We start from the raw sequence: 24,799 nt of genomic DNA on the forward strand, positions 1-24,799 counted from the left end.
GGATCCCTTCAGGTCAAATCTATGATCCAGGGTTATGAGTTTGTGCATGTGTGTGTGCGTGTATATATATATATATATATATAAATGATCTTGATGTTATATCAAGCCTCCATAAATTTTGACATTTTCTTTCCTTCAGCCTCCATTATGTTTATTTGATAAGTAAACAATTATATATATCAAGAGGAAAAATCAAGTACACTGAATGTATATAAGACAATACATTGCCTAAAGTGACCTTAAAAGCTCCTAATGACCCAAAAAGCCCATAGAAAAATAATTTAAAATACATTAGACCTGACATCAACCCCTTGTTTTTCATAGAACTAAAACTCTATCCGAACACCCAATCCCAACCTCTTGATTCCCCCGTCTTCACAATGCCCGATCAGCCTCCATTATGTAATGGAGTAATACAATCATTATCCCAGGAAACATGTAGTGGGATCCAAAGTTTGCTGACTATTGTGGTCTTTGACACATTCAATGAATCGATTGATTATAATTTGAAGGTTCTTGAAGGGCGTAGAACTTAAATTGCTTCTTGTGGTCGGTGTGGAACTTATTGTCCAACCTCAGTTCAGTTGGATTACAGGTGGACAAATTCAAACAATGGGAGAGGTACCTATTTTCAGCAACAGTATATTCTGGCATGCCCCATCGACTGGTCCAATTAGGCTTATTTGGGAACATGCTAGTTAAGTGACACGCTAAACATACTCCTGTCTAAAAGTTCTCTACATCAATTTACATAATATATATATATATATATATATATATATATTGATATTTTAACCATTTTAATGAACATTATAGACTACACAATAAGTGGTGTTATTTGAACGAGTAATGGTAGATATAATTTTAGATAATGTAAGATTCACGCACTCGGTTTACTGTTAAAATATAGATTTTATATTTATCCATTTTTTTCAAAATAAGTATACGAGATTTACTTTAGAACTGTAACTATCGTTTCGTTTAACTAATTATGCATCATTTTGCTATACTTTTCTCCCATTAATTTATATTTGTCCAATCATGCCACAAGAGGCGGAGGGTTATCCAAGAGATTTAAACATCACCACCACCAAAATTGTCGAGAGTAATGTTTGGCAGCTGGTGTCTTGTAGTCTACTAATCTTTTACTCTATTTTTTTAATGTATTGTAAACCTTTTTAGTTGTCATCAGGTCAACATCAGAGAAGCTTTCTGCATCATGGCTCACATTTTCTTTGGGCATGTTGCTTTCCAACAACTCAGAGTTCCTTGAGCCATAGTTGTTTACAAACTTTTAATTGGCCAACAAATTCTATACAAAACAAAAGAAAATCAATTAAATGTAGAGTTGCATATGACTTCCTTAACATGCAAAGACCAAGTTGAGGTTAGTAGGACAAGGAATTTAGGATAAGATTTAAGGGCATGTTTGGATAGTAAGATAAGATGAGATAGTTTTAGATGAAAGTTGAATAAAATATTATTATAATATTATTTTTTGACATTACTATTATTTTAAAATTTAAAAAAATTGAAATGGCGAGATGAGATGACATTATTTATGTATTCAAACACGACCTTAGGAATTGTTTTTACAAAGATAGGTATAGGATGGATATATAGGCTTTATTAGGAAGAGATCAATCATGATGCTGCCATTCCAATCCACCCAAGCTATACCAAATATAATAATGATGATGAGAATTGTGAATATTGTTGATTAGGTGACATAAATTGTCATGTGCTGCACGGCTTAGTGCCCTACTAATGAATAATGATGGTGTTCGTTATTGTTGCGTAGTTTCCCCATTAAGGTGGTCCTAGTCCTTACATTGTTCAACAACACTTAATAAAGGAGTTCGAATATAGTCTTGTTTGTTTTTAGAGATAAGATGAGTCGAAATTAAGATTAAAAAGTTGAATAAAATATTATTAAAATATATTTTTTAATATTATTTTTGTTTTGAGATTTGAAAAAAATTAAATTATTTATTTTATTTTATGTGTAAATTTTTAAAAAAATATAATGATCAGATGAGAGGCTTTCAAAATTTTAAATTTTAGTCTTGAAAATAAACAAAGAGACTCGGTCATATTTTTCATACGGGAATGAAATAAATGTCAAGACCATGAAAATATATTATACCATATATTCTTATCATCTCACCAAGAATCTCTAGAAAATATCTCACATACCACTAGTCTCCTTTACACAATCTTAATTTAAATGAAGGATATTTTTATAAAATAACTTGTAAAAATAATATCATTTTTTATAAATACTATAAATTTAAATCATTATTATATAAAATATTATAAAAAAAATGTATGTGTATCATTACATAATATTCTATAGGATATGCAATAATTCTTATTATTAACTATAATTTTCGACATGATACGATAATCATGTGATGTGATGTGTGTGTGAGATGGAAGGTTGCACTTGTGTCTGATAAGCTTGTAGAAGAAGTATTTATGATGAGATCAATCTACACTTTATAGGGCATTTCATGACCAGGAGTTATAACAAAAATAAGATGAACTCTACGTTTAGTGGGAATAAAAAATACAATGAGTGGCAAATTCATAGAATATTACAACTTGATTAGGATGGAAAACCATTGCATTGAAAGCTTAGCACTCTCAAGCCTCAATGGCTTGTTTATCATATCTTTTAAAATACATTATCAAAATATACTTTTTTATTTTACATATTGATTTTTACAATATACTAAACACTAGTCTATCTATTTTTTCTCTATATTATTTAAATATTATATTTTTTAATACTTTTGTTCATTTCAAATATTTTCTTTAACTACTAATGATATTCTTATATATTTTGATATTTGCAATATCTCCTATGTAAGGAGATTTTCTCCCACTAAGCCCAAGAGGCCTGTAAATGAAAGGAAGCAAGATCAAAAACCTGGCTCAGAGTAACGAGCCCCTAACCCAACTCATAGGAAAGCTCCTCTGTACATAACTTGCAGGAGGGATGGTACTGCAAGGGATGAGACTCGTCGATTTGAGATCCCCTCGAGTAATGTTCAGTTCTCAAGTGCCCGCCCGCACAGTAGGTGTGATATATGAGAGCCCTTGATCTACTGACAGAGAATGTATGAACGGACTAGAGGGTAGACAGACTAAGAAAATGATGTCGGATAACTACGCCACATTAATAGCTTAACCACCCGAACAACACGCCACATTAATGATGCCGCCGCAGAGTTATGCCACATTTAAAGATTCTGACACAAGGAACAGTACGAGGGATACGAACTTCATAGGAGCAGGCACTATCTGCTCCTTAGGCCTGTAGTATAAATAACAGATCTCAGGTAAGAGAATGTCTCTCTGATCCCTAAACTCTCTTACTTATTCGCTACCTTCCAAGAATATTTACTAAATTTAGCATCGAAGGTTACTCAGCCCCTAAGCCGCCCTCTTAAAATTGTAGTCTTTTTTACTTTGTGCAGGATCTATTTTCGAAGACCTGAATTATCGAAACTTAGTTAAAAAATATGCAAAACACGACGTTAACTTCCCATTTACAATCCCGTTCTAAAATTCAACTTTAATGTTTGTTTTACGTGTTGAGAATTAAGTAGCTGCTGGGATTAAAAAACAATGTCATGACAGTGTCAAGAAAAGCAAGATCTAATAAAATATTTCTCTGGTTCACGTTATAAGAGAAAAAATCTGACTTCAATGCTTGAAATCCTCGTTGAGTTTGGGAAGAACTGTTGGAACAAATTGCTTTTCTTTTCCTGAAAAGTAGTAAAATTAATTGGAAGAATGTGCAAAGATACCAAACACACGGAAGAAAACAATGCGATGGAAATGAAATGAAACATGGGAAAAGGCCGGCAGTGGGGAAAAGTAGACATGAGGAGTGAGAGATGAATTAATAAATTTTTGGAGTTGTAAACAGAGGACTCTACATCTAACAGGATCACTTTAGCAACTTGTAAAATAAAAATCAAATACAACATCTATTGGAAGCAACTTTTGAGCAATTTTCTTTATATTTTAGAGGAAATTGTATTTTACAACATCATTGAGGATGTATTTAGGTCCTGTTTAGATAATGAGTTGGTAGGAAAATTGAATAAAATATTATTTTTTAATATTATTATTATTTTAAGAATTGAAAAAGTTAAATTATTTATTATATTTTATGTAAAAATTTGTAAAAATTAAAATAATGAAATCAGATAAAATAAAATATTTTTACTATCCAAACAGAATCTTAGTCCATAAAAAATAGAGAATAAACCAAGCAATCAATTTTGGCGATAAATAAACAGGGAGTAATGCTACAAATTATACTCATATCCCCCCTTTATCTATCTATGTAAAATATGACACGTTTATTATCATGATTCTTTTTTTTTTTATAATCCAAAAGGTTGATTGGTTACACCGTTTCATCATTGTAAGATAGGAATAATACCAGCTTAAAGTTTGTAGAATTTTTCCTGAATTTTAACATCAGTTTATAAGGAGGGAAGCATAGCCCAATTGTTTATTCTTTGATACCGAGCAAAGCATACAAATCAATATTTTTGAATATCGTATCGAATGTCGTATTGGTCAAGACACTGTAATAAAATATTTTAATATTAATATCTTTTTGAGATAGTCGATATATGAATAAATTATATATAAATATATACATATAAAAATTATAAATAGTCTAATTTAAATTGAGAGTAAAAAAATGAACTTATAGTTTAAAAACATAAAGACAGAAATATCGGTCGGTACAGGCCAGTACGACTAGTATTTCGATCGGTACAAAATATATATAATACTTGTGCCGACCCAATGCCCAATATGGCAAATACCGACCGTATTGACTAGTACGGTACGATATTAACAACACTGATAAAAACTTTGTTAAAATTAGAAATTACGCCACTTGCCTCATATTCCTTTGTTTTCCGATTAGATGTCGAGATAAATTGAATTGAATTAAGAAATATTTTATAAGCTTTATTGAAATGAGTTTAATTTTTTTAAATTGAGATAAATTTAATTTTTTAAAATAAAATATATAAAATATATTAAGTTGAATTTAATTTTTTTTACATGAAATTAATAAAATAATAAATTTCATTGATTTAAAGTGAGATGAGACGAATTGATTAGGATTATCTTCCGCAGTTCCCCTTAAATCATAAATGTTATTAATGAAACTTGGAAAAATCTTGGGCGGAATTTTAATGCAAATGATTTTTGGATGAAGAAAGGTATTTTCAAAAGAGTTCTAAATTTGAAACTTCAAAAACCATGTCTGCCTTTTTTCAACGTAAATAAAGTGTCTTCCAAAAGTTCTGAGTTCTGACACAAACCCATTAATCCAGCGATCCATCGTTCGTTGGACAGTTTAAAATGTTTATTTTATTTTATTTTATTATTATAATTTTTTTATATAATAAATAATTTAAAATTTTAAAATAATAATAATATTAAAAAATAAAATTTTTAATTATTTTATTTAAAAAAACGATGTTGGTATATTAGAATATATTTTTTAATATTATTTTTATTTTAAAATTTAATTTATTTTATTTCATATAAAAATGTGAAACTGACACTAATCACGTGATCTACCTTATGTTCTCACTTCTCTCTCGTCCTCCTTTAATTTGTGTCAATCCACGCGCCCTCTCTCTCTCTGGCTCTCGGAGTCTCTTTGCTGTTCCTGTACCTTCTTCTCTATGCTCTCATTCTCGCTCTTTGTTTCGCTCTCTCTGTTCTGAAAACCCTGCACGAGGTGTGAGCTTCGCCTTCTTGATCTGCACTTCCGGGAAACGAAATAAGAGTAGTTCTTTGCTTTCTCTCTGTTTTTTTTTTCCCTTCTAATTGGTATTTTGGTTTTGTTTCATCGAGCTTTTTCCTTCTTTATTTTTTTTCTCGCTTTTGAGGCCTATATAGTTGGGTTTCTAATGTTGGCTGGTTTTATAATTCTTTTTGCTTCGCACTTGGCTCTGGGTACATTTGAAAATATTCTGTATGCTTGTGTCTGTTTTGCATTTCTCATGTCTATTTCTTATGTAGCTTCAAATGTTTTGTTGGCCTTTTCTTTTGGGTTGGCCATTTTCCCTCCCTCTAGTTCATTCCTCTTTCATTTCTTTTATCTTTTCCGTTTTTTGTTTTTGGGCTGTTGGGGGGGAGTCGTAACTCGTGTTTGTTCTTCGCAGCCTTCAATGGGGGCCAACCTTCTGTTTTGCTATCCTTCTGGGATTTTCCTTTTTATCCTGTATCCCAACATTTTCCCCTGTAACGTGCTGTTTGTCTTTATTTTGTGTTCTACTAAGCTCGTCTGCTGGACTGGTGGATTCATCTTTGCTGCGCTTAGTTTTGGTTTCTTTGTTTTTGGGTACAGGTTCACCTGTTTGGTCGTGGTTTTCATTACTTTGTTCTATTATCTAAAAACTTGCGGGAAATGGGTGTCATCTCCAGAAAGATTTTCCCAGTGTGTGGGAGCATGTGCGTTTGCTGTCCTGCTTTGCGGTCAAGTTCTCGACAACCCGTTAAGCGTTACAAAAAACTGCTGTCAGAGATATTTCCTAAATCCCCTGTTAGCATCTTACTCCTTTTATATTACGTTTTCAGTCATTCTGAACGTTTAGTATCTGATAGTGTAATATAAGATGCTACGTTTATGTTCTCTTTGAGTTTAGAGGTACCCTATCTGGCAACCATAACTAGTTTAAAATGTAAAAAGTGGTTCGCAATTTGACCATTTGATTATGTAATGTGGTGATCACTGCCAAATAATGTACTTTGCCATTATGTTTCCCATGACTAAGAGAAAAAACGCACCCTCCTTTGAAGCAAAGAATACAATGTCTTTATCACTTTTCTGGTATGGCTGCTTTTAACAACTGTACGTGCCCTCGCTACGGTTTGCTTATTTTGGAATGCTGGCCCTCCAATTGGATCATGGAAGAGGATCTGAAACGTGCTAATATGCTTGCCAGATGAAGATTATCTTTTAATACATTTTGTGCTTTGCCTCGTCCTCTCTGGGCCTATAGATGGGGGTGTTAAGTGTTATCCTACATTATCATTTCACTAGATTTCCTCTGTACTTGATTGAAGAAAACTTGAGTGTGGAGCCCCACTCTGCATCACCTAAATAGGGATGAAATGGGGTTAGACCCAAAAACCCAATCAGCCAAATCTAACATGGATTATGAGTTTTGGTTTTAAGCATTTTACTAGAAGTATTTCTTAATAAGTCATTTGCTTGAACATGGAAGATCATTTTGTAGTTTACAATTCCTATCAATAAATAACTAAATATGATGCTCAAAGTCTTGAAATATATTTCAGGATGGCCATCCAAGTGAAAGAAAAATAGCTAAGTTATGTGAATATGCTGCAAAAAACCCTTTCCGGATTCCAAAGGTATTGACTCTGACATGCTACTTAAGTATCTGCTGGTAAAAGTGTAATATAGTATTGAAATGAGAGACCCTGATGTTGAATATCAATGGTACTTTCTATTTATCAGATAGCAAAGTATCTTGAAGAAAGGTTCTATAAAGAACTGAAATATGAGCACATCAAGTTCATCAATATTGTTGTAGAGACGTACAGTAAGCTGCTTGGCATATGTAAGGAGCAGATGTAAGTGCAAGTTTTTCCTTTTCCTTTTCTTACTTGTATTATTGCGGAAGTGTGTGTAGATTTGTCAGCTTCTAAGTTGGTTCTACAATGAATTCTAAATGAACAACTCATTTATAGCCAATGTTTGTATGTTTAGCAAGAAAACTCGTTAGGTATTGTGTTCCCCAGAATTGTTTTCTAAGAAGTCTCTAAGGCCCGTCACTTAATGCTTCTAGTAGCTATTGAATACATGATATTTTACTAAAAGGTAGTTTTTTCTTGTAGTCCTTCAAGTTTTTGTATCTGGTCTTTCATTTGTATTTTTAAATGGAGAAGTTGAGAAATTTGTTTCAGATGGGTTTTTTTTGTCAGTGTATGTGATTTAGTTTTGTAAATTTCACTGTGCAGGGCATGTTTTGCTGTTAGTCTGCTGAATGTGGTTACTGGACTTTTGGACAACTCTAAGCAAGATGCCATGAAGATAATTGGATGCCAAACCTTAACAAGGTTCATCTACAGTCAGGTAAGTTCAGACCTTGCTTTATATTTCTTTTGTAACTGCTATCAAAATATGCCGAAGAGGATGAAGAACTTCTTAATTATAATTATGTACTTCGATATGACTTTTATATGTATCTTGGGAGATTAAGTTCTTTTTTCTTTTTTTTTTTCAATTTTCTTCTCTTCAGAAGGGAAGAAACATATTCAACTACTGATAAAAAAAAGAACGTATTCAATTATGATTGAATGTGAGAAAAATTGATTCTTTTGGCTTTGGTTCCCATACTTATAAAAAAAAGGAAAATGGATTCTTTTGGCTTCCGGGGACATTTCACCATTACGTAAACTAATGACCAAGGGCAAAAATTAGAAAAGAACAAAACTCCTTAAGCTAGAAAAAGTTTCTTACCATGGTATGGTAAAAGTTCCATTCCATAATATATGCATAGGTTATGCTATTAATAAAATCTTCTATTACTTATAAAAAAGATATACATATCGGTTATGCTCCATTAATTTGATGAATAAATTAAAAATTTAAAGATGGGTGAGAGCATACAACAAGCTCATGCTCGTGTTCTAGAAGATCATGTCAAGAAGGTAGAAATGCCTATTGTGGATGTTAGCAGAGTGGATTTTATATGGCCTTCACATAACTATTTGAAGGCTGTTGGTCCTACCTCCAGAGCTCTCTTTAGGTTGTAGATCAATGGCCCATGTAACCAATAAAAACTAAGTGTAGAAAATAGTTGGCAGTATTTAAGGTTTGTGCGTATATCAGATACTTTCTTTCCTGGCATCCTCAAATATTAATTAGCAGTATTTTTATCACTCAATACATAGTTTTGGCTGTTGACCTAATGTCTGAACAGGCAGATGGAACCTACACACATAACATTGAAAATTTGGTTGGTAAAGTATGTGCACTAGCTCGTGAGAAAGGGGACGAACATCAAAGGCTCTGCTTAAGGGCATCAAGCTTGCAATGCCTCTCAGCCATGGTAGTTTTATAGTTTGATTTTCTCCTTCGATGTTTCTTATTACCAGGATCAGGAAGACAGTTTTCTATAAAATTAATTTGTGGTATCTATTTCCCATCATGACTCGTTTAATAGCTTTAAAATATATGAGCCATTAATCGCCAGTTGTTTTGGAACTGGAAGATTGGTTGTTTGATAATTTTCTCCCTCGGCAGGTGTGGTTTATGGCACAGTTCTCGCACATGTTTGTTGATTTTGATGAGGTTAGTTCTTTTGATTTAGTTTTTTCAAAGCCATTTAATGATTCTATTAGATTTTTGTTAGATTCAACAAACTCTTGCAGAATTGAGGGGTTTTATTAACATTGAAGTATTACAATATTTTTCCAAATGTTGTCTAAACTCGTAGGATTGCAACATAATGACCAAATGAAAATCGTAGTTTGATTTTATACTGAAATTCATATCATTATGTTTCATTCATATAGTTATATTTCATTTATATCATTATATTTCAAACAAGTATTACTCAAAATGGACACAGGTGGCATTTAAAATCCTAGAATTTTAACTTTCTTATGAGATGATGAACATTCAACTGGTTATCCAGATGCCTTTGAATTAAGTCCACTTAAATTGCACTAAATTTTTCAAAGGAGTGGAGAAAGAGAGATTGCTTTCTCATTATTCTTTCCTTTCATTTTAATTTTCAGTTAATTTTAGAGGCTGGTTTTGATGTCAATTCTCACCTACTAAGACTAAAGGCCAATTGGTCGATTGATAATAATCTGAGACAGTGATGAACTCAGTTGGTACTTCACATTTTTTTCCAACATTCTCCACCAGGGTTATTAATTGGATCAAGATGATGTGATGCCTTGTGAGAGGAAACTTTCCTGTCTTTTTGACAGTTCTAGTACTCTTCTAGTTATTGTATCGAAGTGTATACTGTACATCATTATAAGTTTTGCCTAGCACTGCATTCTGCAATCTTTAGTGCTGCATATGCTTCTTTTTGTGTTTCACTTGTTTTGCCGTACTAAATTCTGCAGTCTTTTTTTTGCTCATTCCTTGCTTTTGTGTTTCACTTAATTGTTCCAGTTTGTTGTAGTTCTGGTGTTGAATTTTAACTTCTTGATATATCCATGCTGCAGATTGTATATGGCACTTTGGATAACTATGAGCCTGATACTCATACAGAAGGTGATGTTGAGAGAGGGGAGGCACGTCATAATTGGGTGGAGGAAGTAATTAGATGTGAGGGCAGAGGCGGTGTTGTTGCAAGTTGTGATACTAGCCCTAGCTGGCTGATCGTGAGGCCACGACCAGAAAAAAAGGATCCTTCTCTTTTGACAAGGTAGTAAATATTCGAGAGCCTGTGATTTTAACTATTTATGGGAATTTGCTCTTCAATTAGTCTGACTTCGATTTTTTTTTTTTTCATTTACTTCCCTTTGACCAATATCTTGCCTTTATTATAGAGAAGAGATCGAGACCCCAAAAGTATGGGCACAAATTTGTATCCAAAGAATGGTTGAATTAGCCAAGGAGAGCACAACAATGCGCAGGGTACTGGATCCAATATTTATTTATTTTGATTCTGGACAGCACTGGGTGCCTCGGCAAGGGCTTGCTGTGATGGTTTTGTCCGACATGTCATACTTCATGGAGAGTTCAGGTATCTTGATCCTCCTTTGGCTTCTTACTCAATACGTGTTATTTATATTATATTAATCTTTAATGTATTGTATTTGGGTTTGAAATTCAAACTATCTAACATTTTGTGGATTTCTTTTTCTTTTTCCTCTCTCTTCCCCTCTTTTCAAAAGAGTAGGCTGCAAAAATGTTTATTGGTGGAATATATATATATATATATATATACATATATAGGCATTTAGTTTTATCTGTCTACTGTGCGAGTATTTTGCTAATGTTTCTTTTTATTTCAGGGAACCAGCAGCTGATTTTAGCTTCTTTAATACGTCATCTGGATCACAAAAATGTTGCACATGACCCCCAACTCAAATCTTATGTCATTCAAGTCGCTACTGCTTTAGCTAGGCAAATTAGATCAGGAACTTCACTGGCAGAAATTGGATTCGTCTGTGACCTGTGCAGGCATTCAAGGAAAAGTCTTCAAGCCACAGTTGAATCAGTTGGTGAGCAAGAGTCCAACAAAAATATCTTACTGCAGAATTCCATTGAAGACTGTTTACTCGAAATTGCTAAAGGGGTAAGTTTGATACTTTGCTGTATGTTGTTGCTGCTTTGTGCTTCCAGTTTAACAAAATGTGTTGTTGTCTTTCTTAGATTGGTGATGCACGACCACTATTTAATCTGATGGCAATAACGCTGGAGAAGTTGCCATCTGGAGTTGGTTCCAGAGCAACCATTGGATCATTGATGATTCTTGCTCATGTCATCTCAGTAGCATCGGCCTCTTCACGTTCTCAACAGGTGAGAGGAGGGAAATTATTTAATATCCTCTCCAGAGGTTTTCTATTCACTGATGTTCAATTTAATGACCTCTGATTACATATTTTGACTATCATACTTCATACATAAGGTAGAAAAACTGATGGAGTGGATAGTGATTGGATGTAACTTGCATGCACTAAATTTTGTTATGGTTACTTATAAATAAATTATGTTCTGTTATTGTTTCAATCGAGCTCTTCTTGGGAAATGGTTGTGGCGGTATAATATGGAAAGGGAAGCTTTAAGGAAGTTGGTGATTGACTTCAAGTATGGGGTTTTGTTGGGAGGGGGGGGGGGGGGGGTGGGGTGTGGAGCACTAGGGAGGTACAAGGGGTTTATGGAATGGGAGTCTTGAAGCACATAAGACGAGGTTGGGGGGTTTTTGCTCGACACACTAGAATGTAACCGGAGACGGATCTAGAATAAAATTCTGGTATGACTTATGGTGAGATAGAGCCCTTAAGGACACATTCCTTACAGTTTTCAGGATTGCACATGAAAAAGAAGCATCAGTGGCTAACCTCATGGAGATGTCTGGTGGCTTAGTCCAATGGAATGTGAGCTTTATTAGGGTGGCCTGTGATTGGGAAGTTGGCAGCTTTTTGGATTTTTTCAAACTCCTGTACTCGATGAGATCGAGTGCTCAAGGGACTGACAGTTTGTGGTGGGTACCCACTAGAAAAAGGTACATTTTCTGTTTATTCCTTCTACAAGTCCCTCACACATCCGCAGAATAATCACTTTCCATAGAGAAGGATTTGGTGAAATAAGGCGCCTCCCAAGGCGGTATTTTTTGCTTGGATAGCTTCTTTGGGTAAGATTTTGACGATGGATAATTTACTGAAACGCAGGGTGATTATAGTGGACTGGTGCTGTATGTGCAGAAAAAGAAAGTTGTGAGACTGTAGATCATCTTTTATTGCATTGTGAGGTTGCAAAGCATTATGGGATGATGTCTTTAGAAGGTTAGAGCTAGCCTGGGTTATGCCTTCTATTGTGGTCAACCTTCTGGCTAGTTGGAGGAACCTGGGCGGTTTTCACAAATCACAGTTGTGTGGAAGATGGTTCCTATTTGTATTCTATGGTGCCTATGGAAGGAATGGAATGATTGGACTTTCGAAGACAAGGAACACTCATTGGAGGAGATTATATTACTCTGTTAAAACTTTATTCCTAGGGCTAAAGCTGTAGATTTCAATGGCCTAGACTTTCATGACTTTTTGGTTTATATTTCTTCCTCCTAACTAGGTTTTACCTCTTGTATACCCCTTGTGTACTTTGGCTATGCCTATTCTCATTAATATAATCGTTTACTTATACAAAAAAAACTTGTCTGAAGATTCTGAAGCGGAATGTTATATGGTCGAGGTGTTAGAAAGCTATATTATCCAGGGGTTGTGAGGTTGACTGTTATACGTATTGAGGTACAATTTTTCTTTTTTCTTTGGGGCTCACCCTGTTAAATTATTTAATTTTTTCATGTAGGTTTTTCCAGAAGGCCTTCTTGTTCAACTGTTGAAGGTGATGCTACACCCAGACATAGAGGCACGAGTTGGAGCGCACCAGATATTTTCTGCTCTTTTAATTCCAATCTCTAACCATCAACGACATGAAGTTGCTTCTCTTACAAGTGGTTTTCTACACCAACCGAGGAGATGGCACTCAAATCCTGCATCTGCATCGATTAAAGCTTTACTTGAAAAGCTACGGAGAGAAAAAGATAGCATCAAAGTGGAAAAAATTGGAAGTAATTTTCATGATGATCTTAAAGAAAGGGACATTGTTGAAGATGACTGGAAACAGGGGCGCGTCCACAAGAATTCCCCCAATGTTTACAAAATTAGCTGTATTATTGACAGAACTGCTGGGTCAACCAGTTTGTCGGATGCTGTAAGCATAATTTTCACTTCCATAAATGGGTTGTTTTTGGGTGGCATTATAGATCTTTTCCATTTATACACGATTCTTAACAAATTTGGTCTATGATTGGCGCAGGAACCGCATATTATGAAGTTTAGTGAGGAGCAATTAGTGCAATTGCTGTCTGCCTTCTGGATGCAGGCCAGTCTTCCGGATAATTTACCTTCAAATATTGAAGCTATTGCTCATTCTTTTGTATTAACACTTATTTCATCAGGCTTAAAGGTGAAGTTCATACTTAAATACAGTACTTGCTTGGGTATTTTTTCATCAATTCTTTTCTCCTAACATATCTCTTGCTTCTTATTCTCCCATTCACTTCTGGCTTGTCAGAGAGACCATGCTAATTGTTAATTGAATGAGGGCATAGCCTGGATAATTTAGTTTAATGACTATATCTCAAATAAATGATGTGCAGAACTCAAATGACAACCTTGTGGTCCGATTCTTTCAGCTTCCTCTGTCTCTCAGGAATACATCCATGGATCCTAACAATGGTATGACAGTAGAGTTTCACGAGTAGACTTTTCATTTTGGTATGTTAAAATGATCTATTGATATATGTTTCTGTTTTGGTAGGTATGTTGTCTCCAGCATGCCAAAGATCTATCTTTGTATTATCGACAGGCATGTTGATGTTTGCAGCTAAAATATATCACATTCCTGATCTGAATGATTTCCTCAAGTCATCAGTTCCATATGATGTGAGTTATGTTTGTGGCATGCTTTCTGGGTGGGTGGTTGCGTTAGGGCTTGGGGTGGTCTCTGTGGTTAAAACTGCTGATATTGTTTGTTATCTAATAAAAAACTTGTCTTCGACAAGTTCAGGTTGATCCTTATCTGGGTATTAACGATGACCTGCAAGTATATGTAAAGCCTCAGGCAGATATCAGAGAGTATGGATCTGTTGCTGATAATCAACTTGCTGCATCATTGCTCTCTGAATTACGGAGCAAGGTATACAAATCTGACAATGTCATAATGGACATTTTAGTTCAGAGTCTGTCTAGCATTACTGAGGTATGACATTTTATCCAGAACCCCCTCCCCCTCCTCTCCCTCTCTCTCTCTCTCTGATCTGTTTTTTTCTGCTTGTAAAGCTGGAGGCAGATGCCCTGACTGAGCAACTGTCAGAATTATTCACACCTGATGATGCATTCATGTTTGGCCCACAATCAATACTTGAATTTGACCACAATCAAATGGTTCCCCATTCCAAGAAATCGTTGTCGTTTGATGGGGTAAGCTCTTTATGATCATTTTAATGCTATTTTGAGCAATGACCTTGCAAGGAGCTCATTGCTTTCTGACAACTCTCCTCAGCTTTAGTTGGAAAAAAAAAAGATTGATAGGTGAGGGTGTGTGGTATTGTTTAGATGCTATGTAAATATGTGGAAGTGATGAATTTATATTCAGAAATTAGCTCATCCTTGGAGAGAAGAGTAAACAAAGATGTTGCAGTACACCAACCCTACCATCCACTGCTCATCGCAGTCAAATGGTTTCCCATTCCAAGAAATCACTATAGTCACTATCTAGTCTTTGTTTGCTTATGGTGTAGGATTTTCCAACAAATTCATTAGTTGAGGATGATGCTAGAAGTGAAGCATCCGTTGCTGACCTATCTCGGTTCATACCCAAAATGCCATCTTCACCGTCTATGTCCCATATCATCAGCATTGGACAGCTTCTGGAATCGGTAACCTCCCCTTCTCTTTTTGTGTCTGTGAAAAGCGCATATGCAAGAAGATGCTAAAACAAGGTTGTATTAACTTCCTGAATTTCCATAATATTATTTATGGAAAGACTAGTCTGAAAAAGGATCTATCTAATAAAAAATATTGAAAATATCAAGACTGACTGCCCTATCTGTTAAAATACTATGTATTGCAAATTGTTCAATATGCTTTTGTTTATTAGGCAATTTGTGTGATGATTCCTATATGTCATCCTATGTGTAAGAGAGTTGAAGTAATTTTTTTTGTTGGTTAGAAATAGTGTATCTTCATTTTAGTAATCGATGTGCAAGATGCCTAGATCTGTCGATGAAAATTATTCGCCTACTAAATTATGGTGCTTTCAGGCACTTGAAGTGGCTGGGCAAGTGGCAGGAACATCTATGACTACATCGCCCCTCTCGTACAACACCATGGCTAGCCAGTGTGAAGCCCTTGGCACAGGCACAAGGAAGAAACTCTCCAATTGGTTGGCCCATGAAAATCACCAAAGTAGAGTGGTTGACAAATCGTTTCCTGCATTTCTTGCAGATGGACACTTGGCACTCAAAAAGGTTAGCCTTCGACACAACATGTTAACTCCCTTTGGACTTTCCACATAAATCCCAGAATTTATTATTATAAAGGGAAATTCATATAGAAACATCTTGTGTTTATCTTCAATTTGATATAAAGGCCCAAGTTTTCACTTGATGCTCTCCAGACTCAATTTATGATCAGATTTTTCTTAAACTTTTCTTTTGTTAATTTTCTTACATTTTTTTTTAATCTTTTGGTTTTACCAAATTTTACAGGTCCGTGGGTTCTTTTTTTTTTTTTTTTCCTTGTAACTTTGTTATTTTTTACAAGTTAGACTCGAAAAATACCTATTGGTTTACCCTTTTTATTTTATTTTTTTATATTTTGGTTTTACTACTTTCACACCTTAGTGGTTTCTTATATACTTCAAGTTCTACTCATTAATGCTTTCTTTCCTTACCCTTTCATTTTTTATTTTTAGTCGTCATAGTTGACGGAATGCTTGACGAAGACAAGGTTATGAGAATCTTGAATTTAGTAATTTGGAAGGTTAAATAGTAGCAAATAACTTGCTTGACACTTATTAAAAATTAGTTGCAAATAACTTGGTATTAATCATTTGAGCTTTGCGACAAGAGTTTCTATGTTTTATCAGTTATTTTCTGTTAATACCATTCTTAATCAATTCTATCATGTAGGTAACAAGTAGCGTTGGCCCCCCTGCTCAGGGAAATGTGTTGCCACAGGACCCATGGTTGGCAATGAGGCTGCCTCCTGCCAGCCCATTTGACAACTTCCTCAAGGCAGCTGGATCAGCTAGGTGTTAGAAGAGAAGCCACACATTCTTTCTGGTGATAGTTGTCTTGTAAAAGTCTTAGGCAGCAATTAGGATTAGTAGCTTAACCTTTGATTTAAACTCAGATCATTTGTGGGCTTCCATGTCAGTTCATTAATTCTTGTATGCACAATGTACTCTTTGTTCTTAAAATGTGTTGGTGCAGCATAGCTTGTGAGCTTCCATGTCAGTTTATTAATCCTTCTATCTGTCATTTCTCCTTGGACTTGCTTTGTTTCTTATTGGATTGAGATTTCCTACAATTTTTTTGATCCAATCACTTTAAAAACTTGGAGAGAGAGAGACATAGCAAGTGGACTACTGTATTAAACGTCAGCAATGTGGACTCCAACATGAATAATGTTATTATGTCGACTCATTGTCTTCTTTTCATTTTGACCGTTTATATATTGAATTCTTTTTAGTTACTGATTAAGGAAGTGACTATTAGTTTATTGATATATATTTTTTATTTTTTTTAAATATTTAAATATATTAAAAAATGTAAAGAAAAAAAGAAAAAAATACGAAGATAAATTTGTACTAGTGGGCACGCCCAATAGTCAAAGCTGGGCGATAAATTTGTACTAGTTTACATATTGTTTATTTCTGCGAATTGTAGAAAGTATTTATGTTAAAATTATAGGAGATCTCGAGGCATCTCTTTTCCTAATTGTACGTCATTTCATGTGTGACGTGTGGTGTAAGAATAGGAATGAGAGGTAGAATTTTTCTATACTAAATTACTAATACCAACATCTTGGTGGGCCGGGGCAAGCAGCAATTGATAGCCTTAGGCATTTTTACTCGACTTTGCATACATCGGGTGATACAACTGGAGAACCATATAATATAGGGCTATATTTTAAGCCCAAATTATGATAGCGGTGGAGGCAATGGTAACGGTCATATTTGAAATCCAAATAAATGCAAATTTTGTTTGAGCAACACTTGGAACGATTGGTCCCTTTTCAAGTAGCACTGTTCACCCGGCCCAAATTCAAGCCTTCTGACCCGGCCCTAAACTGTCGGATTTCCGACCCGATTTATTCAAGAGTGCAATTCTATTTCAAAGGTTTTTTTTTTTTTTTTGTTGGGTGAAGATGAAGATTAAAGGAAATCTTTATGGCCAATTTTCAGCAGATATAGATTGCAGACCGTTTCTTATTGAACCGATTTGAGTAGAAGAGTTAAAAGTCAAAATAAGTAGCGTGCAAGGGCGGCACTCCTAAATATTGCCAATTTTGTTGTCAAGCCTCTGTGAATCTGTTCAAAGCTTTCACAGAAGCCTTTCCTTTAGGTCAAGGAACTATGAAAATGTAAAACTTAACTAAGCAAGAAGATAAAAGAATTTAAGAACCCTAGTTCTTGCAATAATATATATATATATGTGTATATATGTATGTATATGTATATATATTGCTAGCCTCCATGGCATGTGAACCTTTTCTAGTTAACTGGAGGAAAATTCAGAAACACATATGGAACTTATTTTTTCTTAATTTGAAGATGCAACAACACGAAATAAAAGCATGCTTCAAGAGGGTAAACTTGTTAGACATGCACGAAAACATGCGAGAAAAGCCATTACATGACTCAATAATCATGTATACAGACATCTTGGAGAAAGAAAGACAACTAGTCTAGGAAAGTTGCTCCTCAAGAGCTAGATCCTCAATCATGTTCCCATGGTTGAAAGGATCGAATGCTTGGATTTCAGAACACTTGCTAGGCAGTACTATGGGGCCAAGACCCTGCTGCTGCTCAAGTGAGTGTGTAGTAGTCATGGGATATTTACGTGCAATCACAACCGAATTAATAACCTCATCGGTTGGATGAAACACTGAAAGAACCTCGAATCCAACAAGATCGGACGAATCAACCACCGGATAGAGAAAAGCCCTAGCACCATGTGCACTCCTTAGCATCAAAAGAGCTCCTGGCGCCATGTACTTGGCGAAATGATCTATGACTCGGACCTTGTCCTCCTTGTCCATGCCCACTAGAGCTGCCAAGAAAACAACTTCAAAATCTTTTAAAGCAGTTGTTACATTCATTATATCAGTGGTATGGAAGAACATTCTTTTTGACAAGTCAGGATCAGATGAAACTAAACTAACGGCCTTTGAATTGGCTAAGGGGTCAATATCATAATTGTGAAAGGTGGAGGAGGTGAGGTGATTAGATGCCAAGACAATAGATGTAAGGGGAAGGGGACCAGAGCCCACAAAGGCAATTTTGTTAGGGACATTTTTGGTGCAGTGTTGGGAAAGGATGTTGAACTCAAGGAGGCTAAGCTTGAGGTAATTAGAATGGTAAGGAAAGATATCAAGATGGTCAAGTGGTTTCTGATATGAGCCCAAAATGGTAGAGTAATGGATCTCCAATAGTCCCTCAGCCTCCCCACAAAGCCTAATCAGCTTTGACCTGATTTCTTGCACCCTTTTGCACAGCTTGGTTACATCAATTGGAGTTGGTGGCATGCATGTGAACACAAGTTGGGTGAAGAGCATGTTGACATCTTTGGAGGGTTTGAGACTCTCGAGGTTTGAGATTTGCTCAAACAAATTGCAGACTTGTTGAACCAAAGGCTCTTCCTGGCAACCCATGTCGACACTATGAGGTAATAGGAGAGGCTCCAAGGAAAAGGATAATCGAGTTATGATAAAAACTTGAGAGCAAGTTACAACGTCCTGTCCTCTGATGGAGTCATTATTTATGGGCGGTGGTTGGGCCCACATGGCACAGAGGGTTGGCTTTGTTATTATGTTTCGAGAACCGCTACAGACATAAAGAAATTATATAAACTAAACCTACAAATTGACGTAACTTTATAGAATCTGTGATATCTATTTTATAATAAAAATAATTTTACAATCTGACATACCACATCAAATAATATCAATTTGTGAATTTACTTTTGTGTAATACCTTTATAACTAAAATATTTTCTTTACATTTCTAATGCGATAACGTCACTACAAGGGAAAACACTTTTCCCAGCGATTCATTATCCCTGGGACTACTCACAAAATCGCTGGCAAATACCTCACCCAGTGATTTAAAAATCGCTGCAAGTTTGTCGGTATTAAAGTCCCACTTTAGATCTACTCCAACGGAACCCAAAACTCGCCGCTACATATTTTTATTCCCAGCAAATAATATTTGCCGCCCATATTGCATTTAATCGCTGCAAAGTCAAGATACGATTCAATTCTTAAAAGTTGGAAAAGATTAATTCCAACGATTAATTTCTGTCGCTAAAAGAGAGAAAATCGCTGACAATTATATTTCCCAGCGACGTTTTCAAATCACTGTAATATAAACGCATTTACTATAATTATGTTAGATACTACATTCTCATTTTGCTCTTACCTCATTGAGTTGATGTATTCTTCATCAACTACTAAAGAAACTAGTATCAATTAAAAAAACAAATTCAAGTGTTAATATATAATGTCACGTCAACACAATAAGATAAGAAAAAAACCAACGCGTCGTATATAACATTTTCCTATTTGAAATATTAATAATAGGGATACAACTTCAACCCTTCTAAGCAACATTTCTTCTTCTCCATCCTTCATTACAATGTCCCATCTTCAAGCTCTTCGATTACGACTACATAGGCAATTGTTTCCTGTCTTTTCCCTTCACATCTCACGCATGCTTTTACTTTAGTTATAATTTTTAGAACATGTTTGGTTTAAGCTCACAAAAATAAGAAACAAGATGAAAATACTCTTGTTCAATATACTTTTTGTTAATGTTATTAAAAAATTTCATAGGGTAACAATAAATATTGTAAGACCAACTTTGTGTCTATATTTTTTTTTAAAAAATTCTTCTCATCAACTAATATTCACTACCGCACATTCCACATCATACGGAAAAAATAGCTATAACCTATAGATAGGTGTAGGCTGTGGGAGTGAATAGTGACTAATGTATAATATTTCTTTTTTTTAAAAAAAAAACTCTATTCTCAAACGATGTAAGAACACATCTACGAAAGTGATTACATGACATAACTTGATTTGTAAGATAAATTTTAAAATTTAAATCTTACAAATTAAATCTTATCATTTAAATGATCTGAACGATATACTCTACACATCAATTTAAAAATAAAATAACTCATATTTTTTTCACTTGAGATCCTTAATTTTAAATAAAAATTTGAAAGAATATGATCGTTCATAATTATCAGCATCACTCCGTTCACACTAGCTGGCCAATAGCCAATTTAATTAATACCAAGAGTACCCCCACGTACGTCCATCTAATTTAGCCAATGATCGTCATGAAAACTTGTTCAAACTTAATAAATAAATTGATGCAGTTTACGTACACTCTATTTGCACTTCATTGGCTCACAAGTCACATGTCTCGATTCCTTTCATATTATCCTTTCACTTTGTTTATTATATATACATGATGCTAATTTTAGTGTTTAGAGCATGGCAATGGCCATTGTCAATTTCATGAAATTTTGGCTAAATTTTTGAGAATTTACATTGGACTAATCATTTTAAAGTCAAAATAATAATATAATATTATATATTTTAATAATTTTTTTTATTTATATTTTATAAATACACTTCATATATTAATTAATAATTTAATTTTTATTATCAAAACAAATTATTTAACATGAAGAAAAAAGGAAAATAAAAAGAAGAGAAAGGAAAGGACGGGAGAGAAGAGATGTGAGAGTGAGTGAGAAAATTGAAAATACTTTTTAATAAAATATTCTTTTAGTAGGTGAACAGTAACTCACCTAATATGACTTTAGTTTTTCATTTACTGAAACTCATAATTTGATTTGAAGTGATTAAGTTAGTCTAATGCAACTGATTTTGAAAAATTTTAGTCAAAATTTGAACTTGACTGGCTATGGCAGTGCTCTTAGAGCAACTAAATTCTCAACACCTACATTAAAAAATAAGAATGGAGGTGTTGAGAGTTTTCTACCCAAAACACGTAAAATTAATCTTACAACATTTAATATTATGATTCGTAAAATCCACGTAAATAACAATAAATATTAATTATATGATAAATTTCATGCATGTATCCATTTTTCTCATAATTGAGTAAAACTTAGGACAAAAACTTCAAGAGATCCTAATCTATATCTAAATAAAAACCCTAAACAAGTGTGGCGTGATAGAATGCAAACATTACATGTATACCATCTTTTATTTTAACACTTTTATTTTATTATTTTATTTTTTATTTTTTAGGGCATCTTTGAATCATAAAGGGAGGACACTTTTCAAAAGCTAAAAGGTCGATGGCCTCCATAATGTTGACACTTGCACGTCTTGAAACTTTTTATTTTCATTCTTCTGAACTCAAGATAAGTGATCTGGATGGTATACCCTTTAAATTTGATAGTGCAATTATGGTTTTATTTCTTTTTATTTATTTTTTTGAGACTTTTCCCTCAACTTCAACAGTTTAACCGAAGAAAAAATCTATTCATCATCTCAACTCTCATCATCCTCCCATCATCTCATGAAGTGACATTAAATGATAGGTTTATAAATAAAATATAATAAATAATTTCCAATCACCTAATGTCACATTATAGGATGATGGAAGGATGATGAAAATTAAAATGTTAAGTAGCATTACTCATTCAGATGATTTATAAATAATAATAATAAAATAATAAATAATTTGTAAATAATAATAAACTGTTTATAAATAATAATAAATAATAATAAAACAGTCTATACTATCTTCGAAGATTTTTGCTCTGTATCAAAAGTTCCTGCATGCAAGTTTTAGAGAGAACTATTGATTTGGGAATTGAGGGGGTAGACTATAGGGTTCAAAATGTTCTATTTTCTTTTCAAGAGCTAGGACTCCAAAATGCTATATCTATTAATATTATATCATATGATTTCAAAACTATTTTTTATTTTTCATTTTAAAACTCTGTCATTTCATTTATCTTTTGATCATTTAACACCATATTATCTTTAAACTAATGATTAAAATGACGATCAATAACATTTTTTAAATGTCAAATACAAGTTATATTAGATATATTGATGCTTTTCCAAGATTCCATGATAGCATATGTATATTGTTTTTTTAAAGAGAAAATCTATGCATCAGTCACTATTTACTCTCACACTCTACACTATAAAAATAAAAATAAAAAAAAATAAAAAACTGTCAAGTGTGGGACGTAACGTGTAGAAGTGAATAGTGACTGATGCATAAATTTTCTCTTTCCCAAATAGCACCCACTGAGGGATATAAACAGGATAGATGTTGACATTAGTCAGATTACAATACATTTGGCCAACTCCCACTGCCAACAAGAGGACTAACGCGACAACTCGACATTGAAGTTGGGTTATCTTCGATCCATGCATTGTCAAGATTCAAGAGGTGGGGCTAGATATAAAGGATAATGACATGATGTGAAATGGCGGAGCAAAATGAATCATTTTGGTTCACACGATTTCAAAGTGAGTTTATATAAGTATTTTATGTGCATAGCAAAAAATTTATTTGGGCATTGTCATTTGGAAGGCAGCCCTTGATTCATTTCTTGTCGAAATGATCTATTTAGGAAGAAAAATAACAATTATAAGCTCGTTTTAATCATTTTTTTTTGATTTTTTTTTTATATCAAATCAAAAGAATAATAAATAAACAAAACATAACAAATAGTTTTGTTATCATTTCATTACATATTTTATATTAGTTGATGTTGAAGATTTCCATATGAAGTACCTATCTCAATATGAAGTTTATTAAAAGGGTAATGCTAGATACACTTTTGGAATATGCAATTTCTGCGTATTCTTTTTAAAAAAAGTGGATTTCATAATTAAAAAAATGATTTTTTTTATATGATTCACAAATTTATCTATTTTTTTTAAAGAAAATGTGTGGGACTTGTGCACTTTTAGACTCCAAATATCATTTCTTCTATTAAAAAAAAGTAATGTTTGATATAAGATTAGCACATACAAGTCCCTATCTTAAAAAATATATATAATGCCAACAATAAAGAATGGTTCATTTTTCTTTTTTCAATTGACCAATTCTCTTTCATGTTCAACATGAATGGCACCAATGATGGTATTAAAAGAAGAGAAGCGCTATATATATAAAGAGAGTATACATAAATAAATTTATAAATTAATGTGATTTTATATGATCCGTTAAATCTATTTTATAATAAAAATAATTTTACAATTTAATATACTGTATCAAATCATATCAATTTATAAATGTATTTTTATATAATTTCTTTATAGTTAAAATATTTCTCCTATAAATAATGAAAGGCTCTATTGTTTTGTTTTTGTTTTTTTTTTTTTTCAATCTTTGTGTAGTTCTAAATTTCTCTAATTGAAAAAAAAAAAAAAAGAAAAGGAGAAAAAGACAGGTGGTTTGTACTTAGTAGCTAGGGGCATCCTAATAAAACCTGGTGGTGGGACCATAGAAGTATGGCACATTTGTTGGCTATGGATAAAGTCAAATTAACAGTAGCCATTTTGACAATGGGGAGTGTGGCAACCACACGACACCATGTGCCTCACACCTGCCACTGAAAGTGATGGGGCCATCTTTTGCTGTACACTAGTCTACCACACCACCATTCATCTTCTACCTTGGGGCCCGAATCTTCCCTTTTTATCTTCTCTTTTTGTGGGATAAGGACCTTACTATTATTTTCTCTTTCCTAAAGTTTTTTAATCTCAAGAGAAATCACATACACAATGTGAACGTTTAAGATTCTTTTGCGTTTTTGTATAAATTTAGAATTTGAAATAAAAAGAGATAGATAGATCATAGATGATGTAACTTAATATACAAGGATAATAATTCACTTGATGTCTATCTTTCATACTTTGGAAGATCTTTTCCCTAATGAAAATCTTAGTTCGTTTGAATAGTGAAATGAGATGAATTGAATAAAATATTATTAGAATATTATTTTTTAATATTCTTATTATTTTAAGATTTGAAAAAAGTTGAATTGTTTATTATATTTTGTATGAAAATTTGAGAAAGTTGTAATGATGAGATGAATTGAGAGTATTTCTGTATTCAAACAAAACCTAAATAGAGGAGGAGAAGGTGATTACGCACACTTTAACACAACCATTCAACCTAACGAGTGGTACTATTTAATGACTTTTACAGCACACACTATTGCATAATTTGATTTGT

At 33.6% G+C, this 24,799-nt stretch overlaps 2 protein-coding genes across 4 annotated transcripts; one reads left to right on the forward strand and one right to left on the reverse strand.

Moving 5' to 3' along the window:
• The first annotated feature begins 5,620 nt into the window (after nucleotides 1–5,620).
• LOC108987756 (protein SEMI-ROLLED LEAF 2-like) lies at nucleotides 5,621–16,852 on the forward strand. 3 transcript variants are annotated; one of them, XM_018960755.2, is made up of 20 exons: nucleotides 5,621–5,833; nucleotides 6,398–6,592; nucleotides 7,351–7,425; nucleotides 7,532–7,647; nucleotides 8,035–8,149; nucleotides 9,000–9,128; nucleotides 9,323–9,370; nucleotides 10,261–10,463; nucleotides 10,588–10,784; nucleotides 11,056–11,339; nucleotides 11,417–11,563; nucleotides 13,070–13,474; nucleotides 13,580–13,729; nucleotides 13,923–14,001; nucleotides 14,084–14,208; nucleotides 14,333–14,524; nucleotides 14,605–14,745; nucleotides 15,066–15,203; nucleotides 15,588–15,794; nucleotides 16,458–16,852. In XM_018960755.2, exons 2-20 carry the CDS (start codon nucleotides 6,458–6,460, stop codon nucleotides 16,584–16,586), a joined length of 3,015 nt encoding a protein of 1,004 aa, XP_018816300.1. In that variant the 5' UTR covers nucleotides 5,621–5,833; nucleotides 6,398–6,457; the 3' UTR covers nucleotides 16,587–16,852. The 3 variants fall into 3 exon arrangements, with proteins under 3 accessions (XP_018816300.1, XP_018816301.1, XP_018816302.1); XM_018960756.2 differs by having other exon boundaries at nucleotides 5,668–5,785; XM_018960757.2 differs by having other exon boundaries at nucleotides 5,674–5,833; nucleotides 14,333–14,461.
• A 1,174-nt stretch (nucleotides 16,853–18,026) lies between these two features.
• Nucleotides 18,027–19,277, reverse strand: LOC108987758 (nicotianamine synthase-like). Its single transcript, XM_018960758.2, has one exon. It carries the CDS (start codon nucleotides 19,201–19,203, stop codon nucleotides 18,238–18,240), a length of 966 nt encoding a protein of 321 aa, XP_018816303.1. The 5' UTR covers nucleotides 19,204–19,277; the 3' UTR covers nucleotides 18,027–18,237.
• Between the last annotated feature and the right edge of the window lie 5,522 nt (nucleotides 19,278–24,799).

Source organism: Juglans regia, chromosome 8 (assembly GCF_001411555.2).
Source record: "Juglans regia cultivar Chandler chromosome 8, Walnut 2.0, whole genome shotgun sequence".
NCBI lineage: Eukaryota > Viridiplantae > Streptophyta > Magnoliopsida > Fagales > Juglandaceae > Juglans > Juglans regia.

Coding starts and splice junctions, on each gene's coding strand:
- LOC108987758 (XM_018960758.2), bottom strand. CDS start 19,203: ATGGGTTGCCAGGAAGAGCCTTTGGTTCAACAAGTCTGCAATTTGTTT.
- LOC108987756 (XM_018960755.2), top strand. CDS start 6,458: ATGGGTGTCATCTCCAGAAAGATTTTCCCAGTGTGTGGGAGCATGTGC. Junction 9,129..9,322: donor TGCAATGCCTCTCAGCCATG/GTAGTTTTATAG, acceptor CTCCCTCGGCAG/GTGTGGTTTATGGCACAGTT. Junction 14,209..14,332: donor AGTCATCAGTTCCATATGAT/GTGAGTTATGTT, acceptor CGACAAGTTCAG/GTTGATCCTTATCTGGGTAT.